Raw genomic sequence first — 19,961 nt, 5'->3', positions numbered from 1 at the left:
TCTTTCACAGAAGAGACATAAAGTGAGTACAATGAGCCAGACTTTTGTGCTTTAAGCATGACCAAATTTCCCTTCTTGATAATCAAAGAACCATGAAAAAAGATGGTAGTGTAACCCAAATCATCCAACTGACATCAAACTCTTTGTCAATTTGGGTACATGTGTGACATTATATAGCATAAATTCAATGCCATTACGCACAGAAAACTTGATGCTACCCACATTGCATATATCAAGCTTATAACAATTGCCTAGCTTCACCGTGCCATGCGTGGCAGTGTACATAGAAAACCACTCCTTGTGAGACGTCACATAAAAGCTAGCACCTGAGTCCACAATCCAATTCTGTGCATAACACTCATCATGAGCTAGTAATGCATTAGGACTCAAATTTGATGTGAAAATCAACACATCATTTGACACTTCAAAAACTTTTTCATTGGCTGGAGCCTCGACCACATTAAGCTCTTCAATCTTCACGCTAATTTTAGGTTTGTCAGAATTTGCTTTATCTTTGCCATTATCATGCTGGACACTAGCCACATATGCATAACCGTGCCCACTTGCACAAGAGATTGACGTCGAATATCCTGAGTGAGCAACGCACCAACAACATAACTGAAATCTAGCTTGCCATTGGGTGCAGAATTACTTATGGCTATGTTGGAAGTATCCCATGACGATGGTAGCGAACATAGCAAGAAAATGGCCTTCATTTCATCATCAAAATTGAGACCTTTTGAAGTAAGCTGTGGAAACATGTTGTTGAACTTATTCAAATGAGAGCTAACATTACTGTCTTCTTTCATGTTCATATGCATCAATTTCTTCATCAAGAAAACCTTGTTTGAGGCGTTGTTGCCATGCCAAGCCTGACATAGAGCATCCCACAAATCTTTGGCATTGGTCTTATCCATTATGGTAAAGTAAATGGATTCACCAAGGTCCACGCGAATGGTCTCCATAACACGTTCATTCAAATCATCCCACTAATCATTAGTGTAGATATTTTCTCTTCTTTCACGCAAGGGTGCGATCAAGCCTTTGTTGATCAAAACATCTTACATACACTACCGCCAAATGACAAAGTTTGAGCCATCAAACTTTTTGATGTAGTATTCTTCTCTTTCGGAAGCACTACTCGCAGCCATGAGTAAGAAATTGTAGCAAAAAACTTATGGTAAATTGATTGGGAAAATTTTAGCAGAGTTTCCCCTAGAATATGAGCAAAAACTCAAACCAATATGTAGTACAATCACTATGTAAGAACATCTAGAACTGCCAAGAACGCATAATACGGACTCACGGGGAAAATCCGATAGAGTCTCCTTTGTAAACCGCTCGAAAGAACAATCACTGGGCATATGCTGCACAAAACCACTGTTGTGTGACCGGAAACTCGGCATCAAAAGCACAAAAAACCATCCAGATACATGTCCTATGGCGAGGGTACTATAAAGCGAAACTCGAGCTACTTGTATCATCGAAGGTATCTCAACATTTGAGAATACCCCAGCTCAAAGAAAACCTCACGCTATCGACCCTCCAAAGGCTAATGTAGACAAAAATGGACTAGTCACAGTCTCAGAATGGGCTCTTCTGGTCCGAGTCTCAAAGATGGCCGGGAAAAACTGCCAAAATAGCAAAAAATGGTTCCACATGTAGCACAATGTGGAGTGTTCGCAACTCAACGTACATGAGTAAACCGCGCTCAAACAGGCGCCAAGAACTATTGCATGCAGTAAAAATGATCCCTGCAGGGATATCGGCTCTCAAAAGAGCTCAGTAGCACTAGATGTGCTCACACAAAAATGCATCTATCAATGCAGCCCCCTGCAACATGTAACCTGTGTGTCGGTGTCACTATGTGCTAATTTCCATCGTCGGGCAATAGTGCGTTAGTCCAATAACCGCCAATGGTGTCGTATCCAAAAATCGTGTTGTAGAGCGCAATCGGTGCGCTCGATGCCGATGTTAGGTGTCACTCCTCTATGGTAGAGGTACCTCACCCGTGCATGTGGCAAGCACAACTGTTGATTGCGGGGAAAAGTTATCCACGTGAAATCGATGTCGGGTCAGATGTTGAAAATCCATATGTAATGGGAGGAATGTCGAGCCGATGCCGAAACGTGAGAGTTGGTGTCAAAACGGCTCTAATCACTGATGTCGATGTCGTCTCCTACTGCCTGACAAGAGTAGCTACCCAAATAGCCGTAGATGCGCCGAGGTCGAGGTCATCGATGCTCAGAGATGCTGTCGGCGCTCTCTCTCTCTCTCTCTCTTTCTCAATGCCTGAGAATGGAGATGCCTATACACCCAATCACTCTCTCTCTCTCTCTCAAATGTCTACACAAACTTCTCTCTCTCACTCGCTTGCTCAGGCTTTTCCTACGGTGAGAGTATCTGTCCCTCTCTCTCTATCTGTAAGCTCAGAGGTGTGTGAATCGTTGTGTGATAGCCAGGGTCAGCGGGTCGGAGTTGTCGAAAGCATTTGGTGTGATGCAAACCTTGCACACAAGGTATGTTTTAAGGCTCAAAGTTTAAAAAAAAGAATTTCTTTTGCTGGACTAACAAGACTGCACGAAACTGACGAGAGCCTGCAGCTCTGACAAGCGCTATGGCTGCACCGATTTGACCTGCATCCGGGTATAGAAATGCAATTCCCCACCTGCTCGGCCCTGCAAGGGTGTGCAATGCTCGATTCTTGCTTTGCCCGACCCACCTCCTGCTTGCTCGATTCTCTCTCTTTCTCCTTGTTGCTCGCCGACTGCTTGGGTTGAAGCCCTGTCGACTAAGCCTTCAATTTGCTGCTCACGGGTGTTTTCCTTTGTGTTCGACCTGCTGCAGAATGCCCGACCTCGCCTTTTTCAATGGCTGCAGACTCTCCCTCTTTGCCCGCTCCTACTCGCGAGCTCGCTCATCAGACCTTTGCTTGCATTCGATTTTCAATTTCAATTGCTCATGGAAATTGATTAGCACTACCTCAAGCTCCCGCTGCTTGTCCACTCGGATTCAAGCAACTCTGTTTGTTCTACTGCATCTGCTCTCAAGATTTCGACCAAGAGAGGGAAGGACAAGGGGGGAAGGGAAGAACACAGTACATAGACCTTTGGTGGAGATTGAGAGAGCAATATCTCTCTCTCTCTCTCTCTCTCTCTCTCTCTCTCTCTCTCTCTCTGCATTATTTACTATATGAACCAAAGAATAATTGGGCCCTCCCGGCCATAGCAGGCCATGGGCCTCAAACCCAACACATTTGCATATATCTCTCTCTCTCTCTCTCTCTCTCTCTCTCTCTCTCTCTCTCTGTGCATTATTTACTATATGAACCAAAGAATAATTGGGCAATATCTCTCTCTCTCTCTCTCTCTCTCTCTCTCTCTCTCTCTGCATTATTTACTCTCTCTCTGCATTATTTACTATATTTACTATATTGAGAGAGCAATCTCTCTCTCTCTCTCTCTCTCTCTCTCTCTCTCTCTCTCTCTCTCTCTCTCTCTCTGTGCATTATTTACTATATGAACCAAAGAATAATTGGGCCCGCCCGGCCATAACCGGCCATGGGCCTGAAACCCAACACATTTGCATATTTTTTTAGCACATGGACCATACCATATGTAGAAAGATGTAGTTCTAGTGTCTTTGTGTTGGAGACTTAAAGAGAGGTTGGCTATTTGTACTGCCTTACTTCTAGGCTCTCTATCAGGTGTGTTACGCATATTCTCGGCAATAGATCGGCCAATAGCTTGAGCAAATGTTGCCAAGTCACCTAAGTGAGTAGGCACCGTGGGTGAAGGTGCTCCAGAGACTACATGTGGAGTAGGTATTGGCATTGGGCTTGGAGCATAGGAAGCCCTTGGGTTCCACGTTGGGTACGATGTTGTGCCATGTGGTGGTCCATAGTTCATATGAGTGGCCCTAGGCATAGTAGACGTTGGATGTGACATGCTAATGCTAGCCGGTATAGTCCCATGGAAATAAGAACTTGTGTATTGTGGTTGTGGAGCATAGGTAGTTGAAACAATGGGAGGGGTAGGGACTACATGAGTACGTGGACCCATAGGTGCATACGATTGGTTCGCACTTGTAGGTACTATTGCAGGCATTGAGCTACCATGTTGCGGTGCTTTACTAACAAACGAGGTCCATGGCGTGTCTCTTGGCATGCCCATCATTGGGGTAGGCATGGTAGCTGTGGTGTCATCAAGGGAAAGATGAGCTAGACTTGGAAAAGTAAAGCTATCACTTGTGGGCTCAGATTGCATTGAGACCCCTGGCGAAACAACATATGGGGGATCGATGGGACTCACTGGGGGAGTCTCCATTTGTGATAGAGTGGGTTGTTTCCCTTTGCCCGTGTCTAAAAATCGCATAGGACCCGTTGAAGGTATGTTTATTCCTTGATTTTGCCTCTCGGACTGGATAATCCTATGGATGACATTGCAGATCATGTGTTGTTGTTCCTCTAGATTAGTGGCACTAGATGTGGATTGTACAACTTCTAACCAACCCACATGGTATGTGTAGCCCATGTATAGGTTGGTCAAAGTTTCCGTGTGTAGGTCATATTCCCAATTTTCATTGAGAAATACCCCGTCCAAACTTGGTGTACTAGAGGGTTGCCGTGAGGTGGATGCACTGTTGCTTCCCGTGTTTTGACTTTTAGTCACCGCTACCTTAGAGGCGACTTTGGAAGGTGGTAGCTCGGTAGGGCCCTCATTAAATGAGGTAGGTAGAGTGTGGGGACTACAGGAGATGTGAATGGTGATTCTACTTCCCCACCCCCTTCATTTACTTCACTAGCCATAGGTTCAGAGCGTGTAGCTCTACTAAAAGTTTCCATCAAACGGCTAAAAACACTAGTTCTAGGTTGTTGGGCCCAGCTAGGCACGGTTTCATTTGTTCCCCCGGGGCTTTGTGTAAGATGCTCTTCCATAATATCGTAGTCAGAGGAAGAGTCGTTAGCCGCTATATTTGGGTCTTGAGTTGCACTACCTTGGGCCCCCGCCGAGAGCGTAGACCCTAGCGTGGAAGGATAGTGAGTACCCCCGTAAATCGAAGCACTAGCTAGTTGTTCGGACTCTAGCACACGACTAGAGCGTAGATACATGTGCTTTGGGTGCCCTACAAGTGTCGGCAAGTACCCTCAAAGGTTACTTGCTTTGTTTTGTGGGTGTTTTGCACCGCGTTTTCTACTTGATTTTTTTTTTGTTTTTGATGTTTTGAATGTTTTTTTAATGTTTGATTTTTTTGATTGAAGTGTGTGATAGCTCGAAATGAGCGTATCACTTAAAGGGTCGCTGTGTGCTTTACAATACAATTTTCGGACATCTGACGTTCCGTTGGTCCTCAAAAATCAATTTTTAGCTACGTGTGAAGCTAAAATTCGTTTTTTTAAAAGGCGACTGAGGCCTAGGCCTGAGCGTGAGCTTGGGTTTGGGTCTGGGAGATATTCCCCATCCCGGTCCTACCTTTAAAAAATTTTATTTTTTTAAATTTTTTTTAATTTTTATATTTTTTAAAAAAGGATAAGGTTGCCGCGGCCTGCGCGAGAGCACACACACACACACACACTCTATCTACCTACTTCTAACTAATATACCTACTCTTACACACTAACACACTCTATTAACTCTCACTAATCTACTTCCTACTTACTGTACACAGAAAACTAACTACCTTAATACACAGAGAATAAACACAGAACCTTTGAAATCTCTATTAACAAAGAAAACTAACTACCTTAATACATAGAGAATAAACAGAGAACCTTTGAAAACTCCATTAACAAAAAAAACACACAGTATAACACCAAATCCCTCTTCTCAACACACACACACACACACACACACACTCCTTCCTTACCTTTCTTACAATAGAAATTGCACCACGGAGAAGCACATAGTGCTACTCGAGCTTCATGTATGGCATTCCCCGGAAACGGCGCCAAAAATGTGCGCATATGTCGCACGTGTCAATGCAAGGAACTTGCCGATACACCGTGTGCGAGCCACAAATGGCTCCAAGCACACAACAAGCCTAAACTAGTAAGCTCAAAGAAGCCGATGGTGTGTCACTCACCGCTCTACGCTTGCTTCGTGGAGCATTCCTCGCCGCGAAGAAGAAGGAGCTGCCGCTTCACCGCGCTCAACCGCTTCGCCGCCACCATCGTGCCTTCGTAATGCTCGATCGCCCACAGTCTCTCTCTCTCTCTCTCTCTCTCACATACACACACAAGGAGGTGAAGAAGAAGAAGATGGAGCAAGAGCACTCTTCTATTGCACAAATGAGAGAATGAGTGGATTTTAAGTTTAGTTGACTTTTATATGAGCTCCCCCCCTTCACACTTGGGCGCCCATGCTTAGCCAACTAATCCCTTGAATGTTACAGTTAGAGTGCTCCTCTCATCGGCGATCACTCTTACCCTTTTCCTATTGGACCGACAAGCCCGGTACCTGACTCTACCAAATAAATAATACAATGTCCGCTGTCGGTTACAACGTCCGTTGTAGGTAATAGGGTGTCCGTGAGCCGTGAGGGTTAACAGATACCAATGTAACATTTAATGGTCTAGTAACTTGTGTGTAGCGGAAAATAGCATGAACATAGTGAGCATTTCATTAGAATAGCTTCCTAATGAGAATAACAAGAGTGCTTGGGTGGAGAGAGCAACAAAAGCATAACACCTAGTTAGATAGCATGAACAATACTTAAAAAGAGAGAGAAATTAAGCAATTGACAAGAGTTGAGGACCGGGTTTGCATGGAGCCGGTCCCCCCTCCAAAAGGCCTTGTATTATGGTTTCTCCCATCAAGAGAGACATTTTACAATACAATTTCTTGTGTTCCTTCAATACTAGATAGTGCAATGAAGATGGAAACTTCATGCACTACGCAAAACACTTATCAAACACAACATCAATTCCCTCACGGTCTCAGACCCAAGACCTCACACACCTTTGAAGATGGTGAGAGCTAGCGGGGTATGAGAGTAGATTGAGAGGAAGAAGGAGTATTCTTACGAGAAAGATAATTTTATATCTATAGAGTTGGCCACCAAGCCAGGCATACAAACCTACAAGATGGGAGATGTCCTACCCGCAGACGATGCGTTCAAGTGGCAAGAAGCTTCAGTCACTCCCTTAATCGGGAAATTGAGGCTCCATGTCCAAAGCTATGTGGACAAAGAGGACTTCTTTATCTCTTTTCTGAAGCATGAGGATGTAATCCTAGGGGCACCATGGTTTGATCACATGGCTGCCAATGTTAAATTCCTTGAAAGGAGAATCTCCTTTAAGTTCAGGGAAAAAGATATGTATATAGATGCTAAGGAAATGGGTAACACTATACCCATTTTACATACACAAGCTTTCAACAAGTCAGTAAAGAGCTCTATTTGCGTGTACATGATTTTTGTTGAAGATTCTCAAAATGAACCTAATGTTTTAGCAAAAGAAAATATACACAATCAAAAGGAATTAGAGTTATCCAATTTTCTCAAGGGGTTTCAAGATGTCTTTATTGACGACATCCCTTGTGAGCTACCTCCTAAACGAGGTAATGATGACCATGCAATTGAACTTCTTCCAGGAAATTCACCGCCTAACAAACCTCCTTATAGAGTTTCTCAAGTTCAACAAGAGGAGATTATGCAGCAAGTGCATGAGTTAGTTGATAAGGGCATGGTTAGGCCTAGCTCATCTCCATTTTGTTCTCATGTGCTACTAGTGCAAAAGAAAGACGACACATACCGTATGTGTGTCGACTATAGAGCACTAAATAGGATCACTATCAAGAATAGGTTTCCCGTTCCACGGGTAGAAGACCTATTTTGATAAGCTACAAGGGTCCACCTACTTCAGTAGGATTGGCCTAAAAAGTGGCTATCATCAAATAAGGATATTTGATCAAGACATTGTAAAGACCGCATTTCGCACTACATTTGGTCTTTATGAATACATTGTCATGCCTTTTGGCTTGACCAATGCACCAGCCACATTCAACCGCTTGATGGAGAAGCTATTCAGGCCTCACCGAACCTTTATTGGAGTGTTCTTTGATGATATCATCATCTACTCTAATTCATTAGATGAACACAAGCGACACCTCCAAATAATATTTCAAGTTCTAAGAGAGAATAAACTTTATGTTGATCGAAAGAAAAGTGAATTTTTCTTACAAGAGATTCAGTATTTAGGTCACATTATCTCTCAAGATGGAATCCAAATGGATCCATCAAAGTTAGAGGTAATAAAAGGATGGCCTAAACCAAGGAATCTTCATGAATTAAGAAGCTTTATAGGTATGTGCGCATACTATAGATGCTTCATAGAAAAGTACTCGCTAATAGCACGACCATGACATGACCTAACAAAGAAAAAAGTTAGGTACACATGGTCTGCCAAGGAGAACAATGCTTTCAAAAAGCTTAAAGAAAAGCTTATCTCTCAACCTGTGCTTACACTACCAGATCTCTCAAAGCCATTTGAGGTCCAATGTGACGCTTGTGGTGATTGCCTTGGAGCTGTTTTTCTTCAAGAAGGGCACGCCATAGGCTATGAAAGTCAAAGGCTCAACCTTGTTGAGCAAGCTCTAGGCATATATGAAAAGGAACTCCTTGTAGTTCTCCATGCCTTAGACTCATGGAAACACTATTTATTGGGGACTCCTTTCATTCTACGAACGGATCACCAAAGTCTTAAGTACTTCATGACGCAGACCAAGCTCTCCGACAAACAAATGAGGTGGGCATATTTTCATTCGCAATTTCATTTTCATATTTCTCACATTACTGGCAAGCATAAACAAGTAGCCAATGCACTCTCAAGACGGCCGAGAGTGAATGCGGTTTCCATAGCAACTCACAATGATCTATCTTCTATGATAGATGAGTATGCTATTGATCTCGATTTTAGAGATGTGATTTCAGCCCTTGCACTAGGGAATAAAGAGGAACCATTTACTTTTAGAAGATGGTTATCTTCTCTATGGCAATAGACTATGTGTTACTATCTCCCTACGTGAGAAAGTAATGTATGAATCTCATGCTCCTCCTTATGCAGGACATAGAGGGATTCAATCTACCCTAAAGGGCATTGAAACATATTTCTATTGGCCTACCATGAAAGAAAACATACAAGAGTATGTTTCTAAATGTGTTGTATGCCAAAGAAGAAGTTTGATGGAGGGAAGAAACTTGGATTGCTTCAACCTTTGCCAATCCCTAATTCACCATGGGAGAGCATATCCATGGATTTTATCTTTGGATTGCCTAAGTCTATCCATGGGAATACGGGAATATGGACGATAGTAGACAGGTTCAGTAAACAAGCTCATTTTATACCTGTCAAAAAGACTATCAAAGCCCATCAAATGGCAACCCTCTTCATTTCACAAATCTTCAAGTACCATGGCTTGCCAATGTCCATAGTGTCAGATAGAGATCCTAGAATGACCAGTAACTTCTAGAAGGGTCTCTTTGAGAATTTAGGAACAAGGCTAAACTTCTCTTCGGCCTATCACCCGCTTACGGATGGCCAAAGTGAAATAGCTAGCCTAACAATTCTCGACCTACTAAAAGCCTATGTAACGGAAGTAGATCAAAGCTCCCAATGGGAGAAGTACTTACCCTTAGTGGAGTATGCCTACAACTGTAGACATGTAGTAGTGTTAGTGTGTATACGTGCTTCACCAGGGGCACTTTTCTCCCACTGGGTTTTTCCCCCTGGACATTCGGTGTGAAAGGACACCTTATCTCTTAGGGTTTCATATAAGCTTTGTAGCTCTGAGTTTGTATATACTATTATTCCAATACAGAGAGAGAGACTACAGAGATCTCGTACGCAAGCTCTGTGTCTTCTCCTTCTCCATCTTCTTCCTACTCTGAGTTGCTGTCTTCCTTCTGTTTCCTGTTTCATCATCTTCAACAACAACAACACTGTACATACTTTCACGGGAAAAGCACCTTTTGAGGTAATTGAGGGAAGATCAAAAAGTCCCTTGCTACTTAAGGTACACGGGAAGATCTTCGTTGCAGATGAGTATAGCCGAGACCTACAAGAATCTTTCCAAAACATTAAGGATGCTATCTCTATCTCACAGCAAAGGCAAAAGGCTGCTACTGACAAGCACAGAAGAGCCAAGCCTTTAAAGAAAATGATTGGGTCTTACTCAAATTTCCCAAGGCTCGATTAAGGCACACGACAGGCAAGAATCCTACGGGACACAAAAAGTACTATGCTAAGTTAGCAAAAAGTACTATGGTCCCTTCCAGATTCTTAGGCCAATCAATGAGATGGCCTATCAACTCAAGTTGCCCAACCATTGGCTCATACACAATGCTTTCCATGTGAGCCTACTAAAGCCTTACAAAGGAGAGCCACCTCAAGAACCAACTATTGAAGACCCACCGGAGATTGAGGACCTAGAAGAGGTGCTACAGCCCGAGTCCATTCTCCGACATGAAGACAAGGTACTAAGAGGCGGTAAGACTATCCGACGATATCTATTAAGTTTAAGAATTATCTTTTTGAAGATGCTAGATGGATGCAAGGCATAGAATTAAAGGATAACCTAAACCTTGTCAATGCTTACAATGCTTCCTTAGAGTAAGCAAATGTACAGATGTTAAAAATGAACAAAATTTTTATCGCACAAAAAAGAAGTAGTATGCATGCTTAGATCAAGTTTGCAGAGACGACGTCTCCCGAACACCAAGTAGAGCTTGTCACTCTACTATGGAAGATGATAGGACTAATGTGCAGACATGCTTGCGGAAACCTCAGGCTCTCAAGTGCCAAATGGACTAGTCATCCATTGTGGAATGATGTCGTAGGGTAACATAAGGATCCTCTACCCGCTAGGAAAAGGACTAATGAATATGCTTTATCTTCTCTACCCCATAGTCGAGGACGACTACGATTTTAAGAGAGAGGTAATGTCATAATAATCAATATCTAATTCTTCTAAATGATTTTCTCATGTTAAACTGATCATTTAATATGGGGAAGTGCCAAGGGAGAAACAGCTAGAATATTGGTTAAGCTAGCAGACCGGCCACATTAGGGATCCAAAGGTGGGAAAATAGGGATCCAAAGGGGGGGCCATCTGCAAAGGAAGACTATTGGACAGTCTCCCAAGGGAACCAATGAGCATTCAACAGCCCAATGGCTTGCCTAATTCCTATTGGCTAGGAGGCAAAGGGATCCAATGAGAGTTTAGTTGAATTAAATAATTACCTAAAGCTCTCACAAAAGGGGAAAGGGGGACACATGTCAGAAGGCTATCACTTATGCTGCTTCATTACCATTGGCTAAGCCTGGTGAGGTCCAATAGGATGCTAGCAAGAGCAAATAGCAAGAGGGGCCGACCAAGAGAGAGAAGGGACTGATTTTTCAAAGGCATTATCACACACACACACACACACTTACACAATCTCATGTGTGAAGTAAAGAAGACTCTCTCTCCTTCTCAAGCTTTAATGGAAAGCTTACCACCTACTCCAAGCTTGTGAGAAGGGAGGCCGACACCAACAACTCTTGGCTTTAGGATGCAAATCCTAAAGCCAAGAGCCAAGCTTCAATGCATTCTCATCTCCTCTATCATGCTAATTACTAAGCTAAGCTATGATAACATGAGTGATTATGTGAGGAGATGTACATCTTTCTCGTAAGAATATTCCTTCTTCCTCTTAATCTACTCTCATACCCCGCTACTCTCATGCAACAACTCTTGGCTTTAGGATGCAAATCCAACCAAGAGCCAAGCTTCAATGCATTCTCATCTTCTCTATCATGCTAATTACTAAGCTAAGCTATGATAACATGAGTGATTATGTGAGGAGATGTACATCTTTCTCGTAAGAATATTCCTTCTTCCTCTTAGTCTACTCTCATACCCCGCTAGCTCTCACCATCTTCGAAGGTGTGTGAGGTCTTGGGTCTAAGACCGTGAGGGAATTGATGTTGTGTTTGATAAGTGTTTTGGGTAGTGCATGAAGTTTCCATCTTCATTGCACTATCTAGTATTGAAGGAACACAAGAAATTGTATCGTAAAATGTCTCTCTTGATGGGAGAAACCATAAAATAAAGCCTTTTGGAGGGGGGACCGGCTCCATGCAAATCCGATCCTCAACTGTTGTCAATTGCTTAATTTCTCTCTCTTTTGAAGTATTGTTCATGCTATCTAACTAGGTGTTATGGTTTTGTTGCTCTCTCCACCCAAGCACTCTTGTTATTCTCATTAGGAAGCTATTCTAATGAAATGCTCACTATGTTCATGCTATTTTCCGCTACACACAAGTTACTAGACCATTAAATGTTACACATGATGCAGAGGTTTGTTAGTGGTATAAGTGGTAATTGATGAAAGAATAAGCATTTGATAGTTACATTACAAGCAACCTAGTTCCTTCAAGCTCACCATGCACATGCTTTGTAGTCGGCTCAAGTACCAAGATAACATAGGGGAGTAAACACAAGGTTAAAACCATTACGTTAGAGAGAATTGTCAATGACATAAATGGGAAATGATGAAAGAATTGGGACACAAGGTGATAGGCGTCACATGACCGCGCTAAGAGTCAAGTAAAGATTGCACACATGAATCTTTGGCACTCACAAAAGCTCTTTCTCGTGGTTGCATGTATATAGGAAGTCTATTTCTAATTGTTGAATCAAACTTATGCCAAGTTGTCACATGACCGCGCTAAGAGTCAAGTAAAGATTGCACACATGAATCTTTGGCACTCACAAAAGCTCTTTCTCGTGGTTGCATGTATATAGGAAGTCTAATTTTAATTGTTGAATCAAACTTATGCCAAGTTGTCGGACTCTACTAAAGGGTTCAACATTCTTCACGGAGTGGAATGGACGAGGCAAGGCTTGAGGGCAATTGTGGTGCCCAAGGAATGGGGACTTGGGAATGGCACTATGTCTGCATGCATGTGTCCAAGGGAACTTCGACTTTGTATTTTGAGAAAATGAGATCTCCAGAACTGTGTGGGTCAATTTAACTGACGATGCTCCCTGCAGCGCATGAAGCAGCACGGTGGGCGATTCGTATCGGCCACCCCACTATCGCGCGTGCCGAGGCTTGCGCCTCTTCCTCCTCCTCCTCCTCCTCCTCCCTCTGCGGCTTCTCACCTCTGAAGCCACATTTTGGCAATGGCAGCTCGAAGTGCTTGCCAGAACTCTTCCCTCTTGAATTCCTTTACGCTCCCTTGCGTTCCTTTCCCTGCATCCTCGACCAGCGTTAGCTTTGGTAGCTCCTGTCGTGCAAACCACCTCCCGCTTCATGTCACTGCATCAGCATCGGATAGCCGCAAGGTATACTTATCCGGTTGCGTTATTAAGTATGAGATGGATCTACGTGCTACAAAGACTCATGTTTGTGATGGGATGCTCATCAATTGGTTTGTTAATTATGGAAATCATATCTACTGTCTGATCAAAATTGCACATGCCGTGCATGCTAGTAGCTCGGAAATCACATCTACTGTCTGATCAAAATTGCACATGCCGTGCATGCTAGTAGCTTGGAAATCACATCCTATGGGTGCTCTGCTCCAATTGTGCGTGTTGGCACATGCATATGCCTTCATCGATTGGTCAATTTCACCCATAACAGTGCTCATCTTGATGACAAGTATTCTTACAATCGTAGATGATTCAGTGGTTCTTGTTGACTAGGCAATGAAAGTTGATGGAACGGTCTTTAAGGACAGAACAGTGCTTGACCTTAATCCCTTGGCCAAGTAATGCGATGCTTTTACTATTTAAATGTGTCCATCCAATACAACAGTTGCATTTTAGATTGAGATTGTATTTTTTGTTTTGCAGGCATGGGGCTCCATCAAGCGTTTCTGCTGCTGCTCCTATTTCTGTGGTGGCCACGGAAGTGGAGACTTTACCCTTGGATAGGTTGAAGACTGGCTATCTCAAATTCAAGGAAAACTACATGTAAGACCGCACGGCCACTGGAAGGTCGAAGTGCATGCATTACCTAGATTAGCTGTGGGCTTTTCTTTCATCGTGGGCTTGTTTGTAAATCGGGATATATATCACGGTGTGCATGCATGTGACAACTTCACTGTGAACTTGTGCCACACTGCTTACATTCAAGGATAGTACTACCCAAAAAGGCTATAATTTTTGGTTCTGTTGGGCAGAAAAAATCAAGCACTTGTGAAGTCGCTGGCGGAAACTCAAACGCCTCCGGTACCTTATGTCCCATAATCTTCTGTCGACCAATCTGTTTCCCTGGCTTTTCATGTTAAAGGTTGTGTTGTAAACTTACAGTACATGATTATTGCCTGTGCTGATTCAAGAGTGGATCCATGCACTGTGTTGAGCCTTGGACCTGGTGAGGCTTTTGTGCTACGTAACATTGGAAACATGGTTCCACCTTACACCGGGGTTAGGCCTATTCCTGCGTTCTCTTTTGGACTTACAGAATTTGTATATGGTTTAGTTTACGAGCCATAATCATTTATATCTGCATGCAGAACTCTTGCTCATCTGCTGCTTCTGCCATTGAGTATGCGGTGCTTCACTTGAAGGTTATAATTTTTTTTCATTATGAATTGACTCTAGCGGGGGTTTTTGATTGGGTTCGGTTCATCTGACACAGGTGAAGCATCTTGTTGTCATTGGCCACAGCCGATGTGGTGCCATCAAAGCCTTGATGGGCATTGAAGAGGATAGGTCAAATAGGTTCAGGTGGGTGTATTGCTCTAATGGAGCTTAATGCATTTGTTTTTATTCAGGATCAACATAGCCTTTGATGATTAGCTTTAGTACTTTCAGTCTTGGTATGTCGCTCTAATGGAGCTCAATGCATTTGTTTTTATTTAGGATCAACATAGTCCTTGATGACTAGCTTGAGCATTTTTAGCCTGTGGTTTTACCTTGTTTTATGTCCGTATGCGTTTTCAGTGAATTTATAGAAGACTGGATCCTGATTTCGAAAACTGCCTCTAAGAAGGTGAAGAGCTTGCACCAATCTGCTGAGTTTTCGGATCAGTGCACAAAATGTGAGAAGGTGACCTATTTTGTCTGTCGTTCTTTGCACGTGTAAAAAGCATTGGGATTGTTCAAAAATTGTGAGGATTTTAAGTTGATTATGTTTAATTTGTTCAATTTGATAGATCGTAGATAACCTGCTAGGGAGAGCTGGCCAATTAGTATTATTTTCATCTCTATATCCAACTCAATGCTGCATTTTTTTTTTCGGTTGTCGGATATTTTTTAATTTTTACATTTTGGGGGTTGAGAGGGGGTCAGAGTGGCACCGAATGCCACTTAACTATAAGGTTAGTGGATACCCCACTAGTTTAATGGTCAAATCTGTGAGTTCAGTTGCTAGCCTCTCTGCACATGCGCTTTGTGCAGACGCTTAGTGGTCCTTGTCAAGAATAGTGTATAGATAGCTAAGCTGCACTCGTCGCGAAGTTGTGCAGATTCTTGAATGTCCTTGTGAGATTTCAAAGGGACGTTAAGATGTGAAAGTGAAAGTTTGATTCTTATTGGCAGTCGTCTTGTAGAAAGGGAATGTTCATGTGTGGCTAGGACTTAATTTAGTACTTAAGTGCACAATTTTTTTACTGGCATGGTTTGAGGCTTACGCTTGTTGTTTTTGTGGCTCTTCAATGGTGCAGGAGAATGTAAACAATGCGTTGTGGAACTGCCTTTCATACCCATTTGTTAGAGAAAAGATGTCTTCAGGGGAGTTGACTCTTCATGGAGGTTACTATGATTTTGTGAACAATGCTTTTGAGAGCTGGTCGGTAGACTTGGCATTAATGTCGAAGGTCGAAAAGGTGCAATAACTGGGTACAAACTGTCTCTAGGTGGGGACACCCCCTCCCTCTAGACTGAAAGGGAACATCTGCATGAGATCTTTGAGAGCTGGTGGTTGGATGTGTCATCGATACCTGGTCAAAAGGGTGCAATAAGTGGATGTTAACTAACAAAGAATTGCTGTGAGACCCTCTTCCCACGAAATAGAAGGATGATGTAGCAGCAGTGAGTGTTTTTCATGGCACTTGGTTCGAGTTTTGCATATCCAACAAAACCAGCTTGAGTGTATCATATATTGCAACTAATCGATGGCATCGGGACAATGATTAACTAATTATTCATCTTGTTGCAGCCACTAAAGTTTTAATTCATTGAATCTATCTCATGTGTAATTTCTTTTTGGTGTCATGCTCTATTTGCTTTTGTAAGAATGTTTTTGATGCAAATAGTCTGCACTCAAGAGAGACGAGCGTGTGTCAACAACGTTTTCAAAGCTGTGCTTGTTAATCAGCCTGAGGCACTAGGACAATCTGTGCTAGTGAGGGTTGAGCAGGTCTGAGGTACTGTCGATGACGCAAAGAGGAAACCGAGGTGATAAGCTTGTGTAGAACAGATGTTGTGATTTTACAACGTTCAATAATGATAACACCTTTGAGATGATATAAAGTCTGGAAAGGACAGAGCAGACCAGCATGTAGTATTGTGAGCAACCTCAATTAGTTCAATACTGATAATTCAAGTGTTTTGAGTAGGGGTTACACATTGTGAAAAAGAAATGGGAGAGAATCTTTAAGATACTCTCAGCTTTGGGAGGTAAAATACCAGTGGAATTACAACTCGTGCATGAGGACTACATCGAGTTCCACTAGCAGTGGTGCAACATGTGCTTTTTCGCTCTCTCACAATACCTGGAGAGAGGGCGTCGACAGCGCCTTGGGGAGAGGGAGGGTTTCGTATTTTGAAGGGCGACACACTTTGTGAAAAAGAAATGGGAGAGAGAATCTTTTAAGATACTCAGCTTTGGGAGGTACAAAGCTGAGGTAAAGTACCAGCGGAACTGCAACTCGTGCATGAGGACTACATTGCGTTCCACTAGGAGTGGTGCAACATGTGCTTTTTCGCGCTCTCACAATTCCTGGAGGGAGGGCGTCAACAGCGCCTTGGGGAGAGGGAGGGTTTCGTATTTTGAAGGGACAGGAGGAGGAGGAGGAGGAGGAGGAGGACAGGCCAAGGGAGGAGGGCACATTTTTCTCTCTCTCACGCAGAGGTTGTTCACCTCTTTCTCTCTCGCGCGCAAGGCTGTTCCTCTCTGAATCCGTATGTGCAATAATCGCAAGCAGGTAGAAAATGTGGGCAGGCATGACAGGAGGTGAGAGGAGAGCGATGGAGGCTAGGGGTTCAACAGCTGCAGAGCAATGGAAGCAGGGTAGTGCGGCGACGTAGGGACAGGGGAGTAATTTCGTTTAGGGGCTGGCGTGAGGGGAGCCGAATATTCGGCTTTAATGAATAAGTTTTTTTTAAAGAGGAGCGAGTAGGAGCTCTTGAAAACGAAAGTGTCTGTTTTGATAGGGAAAGTGTTTGTTGCAAAAAAATAAGCTTTACAAAGTAGAACACAATTTTTTTGGCTACTTCCAGGAATGATATCCATGGTGCATCTATCTACTCATCTCTATAGACTCTAAACAAGTCAGCATCATCCTTGAGATCTTCACTAGCATGGTACATGTATATATGGAATGCCCTTAAAGGTTTTCATGGTGTATGTTAAGGTTTTAACCTTAATAGTCTTTAGTGGCAAGTCCATCCTCTAGGTTTGGCATTTGAGGGTAGTCTAGCCATGTTGACCTCTTCTCCTTTAGTCCTATAAATGATTTCAAGCTCCTAACCGTGGCAATTGGCAGTAGACTGGATCTTCACAAATTTCTCGTGGTATACGGGGTGTTTCTTCACCCAGATGATCCTCCACGTTGGCTCTAGCTCTCTTTTTTGGGTCTTCAATAGCTTCTCTTCCCTCTTTGATCTCTTTTATCATCCTATCTTTGATCATGAGTAGCTCAAATTTCATCAATGGATATGGGAGTAATTGACGGTTCGAGTTGTCATTGATTTGCTTGGGTGTAAGTTGGTCAACATTCATTGAATGGAAGATTCTTTGCTCCCACTTCATGGCTTCTTTCCAACTATCTTTGATTTCGTTTAAGATAGCTTTAGTGAGCTCTTTCTTTGCTCCCATGCTTAGGTTCTTTGAAACCTATGCTTGTGCTAGAACTACTTTTGGGTCCTTTTGGCCATCTTTTGTCCCTTGATGATCAAACTCTAGAAATTGAAGTGGCCTCCTCATGAATGTCCTCTTCAACTATGTAGATAGCCGGAACAACCCCTAGTAGGCATCTAGCGGATGATTGGATTGGAGGCTTCTTGAAGCAGTATACCAGGGATAATTACCACAGTAATTGATACAGTGCGCAATTGCTCATACACCAGTCAGGAAAACTATAAATAGGACCCATCCCTTCATTGATATCCGATATCCAATAGCATATCGTTTAGATCCGATCCTTGAGTCCCTAACCCTAAGCCTATTACTTTATATTTTGAGCCAATGGCTAATGTACTTTGTAACTCTCATTAAGCTGGAAACTCATCTATCACTGACTCCAATTGTACACGCTATCTGAAGAATACAACTCCAGTTTCAGTTCTCTTTTCTGGTGTCACTCTATTTTGAGTACCAGTTCTGTCTTTCAATTGTACTTATGTCTGATTTGAATCTCTAGTCTCTGATTTGATATGAACTAACTCTAATTACCAACCTGGAATAGTTGTTTGAATGTGTTCAGCTCATTCCAATTTGGCAATCATGTTGGTTTGAGCTAAAGTTGCTCTAGACATGCGACCTATCTGCCAGTTGGTGTTAGAGTTCTCAACTATCAGACACGCCGCCCAAAAGAGGTACATACCGCCCAAAAGAGGTACAGGTGGTCGACCACTAGCTACCAGATTCATGTATGATCCAAACCGTGTTAGTCCAATTCAAGAATAATCTGAGCATGGCTCTGAAACTGAACACGAACCTGATAATGAGACGGATGTGGCTCCAGGGCCAAGGACAACTGATGAATCAAGGGATTCCCAGTATTCCACTCATTTCAGGAGAAGGCGGGATGAACGAAGGAATCGATCCCATGGATCCTAGAAAAGTCGGGCACACAATAAAGAAAGCGAAGGCAATAAACAAAGTCACAAATCAATGCATAAGTCAGCAAAGAAGAAGGACGTGGATACAATGTCAAAAAGTGAGACAGAAAAGGACTAGAATGCTGATACTGATCACTATAGTAAAAGAAGATTCAGAGAGAAGAAGCCAACACATAAAGCTAGAACTAGTCAAGTTGCTGAACATTCTAGTGATATGACGATTTCCTTTCCAATTTTCAAAGGTGGGAAAAAAGATGATCTCAGTGTGCATACCCAAGCCTTTGAACAATATGGAGAACTCAAAGATATTGATGAAGATGAATGGGGAGAGTGTTTCCACAAACATTAAAAGAGGCAATTTGAAAATGGTATTATTATTACCTTTCTTGCCAACTTAGATCTTATAGCAAGCTTATTAAGGATTTCAGACTGGAATACTCAACAATAGGGGAGATGAGGATATTTTGTGCGAGCTTGATAAAATCAAGCAAGGGAAGCTATCTGTCAGAAGCTGTGTTGAAAAAATTAAAGAATTAACCAGACAATTACCAATAACCCCCTTTTGAGTAAAGAATGAGAGCCTGGTTCTGAATGTCTTCAGAAGCAATAAATTGAGAGAACAAGAAGTACACGTACCAACAAAGAAAATTCAATGATCTTGTGTAAAGAGCTTTGAAACTAGAGCAACAAGCAAAGAAATAAAAGGGGCATAAAAGAAGACAGTCTAGTGAGAGTGAGTCTTCTACTTTGAAGAGAATTCCAGTTCAAGCTCCAACTCAAACTCATCTGAAAGTGAATCAGACGATAAGGGGAAGGGAAAGAAGAAAGGATTATGGACCAGATGACCGGAAGAAATGTCGAAGCAAAACGCAAAAATCTCAAAGACAAGACCTTTAGTCAAGAAGACATCAATCTGGTGTTCAAAGTGCAGATCCAAGGATCATAGGACTGATGAATGTTCTCAAG

The 19,961-nt window shown here is 42.6% G+C and overlaps 1 protein-coding gene across 3 annotated transcripts; it reads left to right on the top strand.

Annotated features, from left to right (window-relative positions):
* The first annotated feature begins 12,898 nt into the window (after positions 1-12,898).
* LOC147441935 (carbonic anhydrase 2-like) lies at positions 12,899-16,193 on the top strand. 3 transcript variants are annotated; one of them, XM_086528322.1, is made up of 9 exons: positions 12,899-13,325; positions 13,689-13,753; positions 13,839-13,958; positions 14,168-14,216; positions 14,298-14,414; positions 14,504-14,557; positions 14,629-14,717; positions 14,934-15,031; positions 15,656-15,793. In XM_086528322.1, coding segments are annotated over exons 1-9 (756 nt in total). In that variant the 5' UTR covers positions 12,899-13,163; the 3' UTR covers positions 15,658-15,793. The 3 variants fall into 3 exon arrangements, with proteins under 3 accessions (XP_086384448.1, XP_086384446.1, XP_086384447.1); XM_086528320.1 differs by having other exon boundaries at positions 12,904-13,325; positions 14,934-15,039; positions 15,656-16,193; XM_086528321.1 differs by having other exon boundaries at positions 13,224-13,325; positions 13,672-13,753; positions 14,934-15,039; positions 15,656-16,193.
* The last annotated feature ends 3,768 nt before the right edge of the window (positions 16,194-19,961 follow it).

Source organism: Adiantum capillus-veneris, chromosome 14, assembly GCF_014529385.1.
Source record: "Adiantum capillus-veneris isolate H3 chromosome 14, ASM1452938v2, whole genome shotgun sequence".
In the NCBI taxonomy this organism is placed as follows: Eukaryota; Viridiplantae; Streptophyta; class Polypodiopsida; order Polypodiales; family Pteridaceae; genus Adiantum; species Adiantum capillus-veneris.
This window is presented reverse-complemented; position numbering and strand designations above follow the sequence as displayed.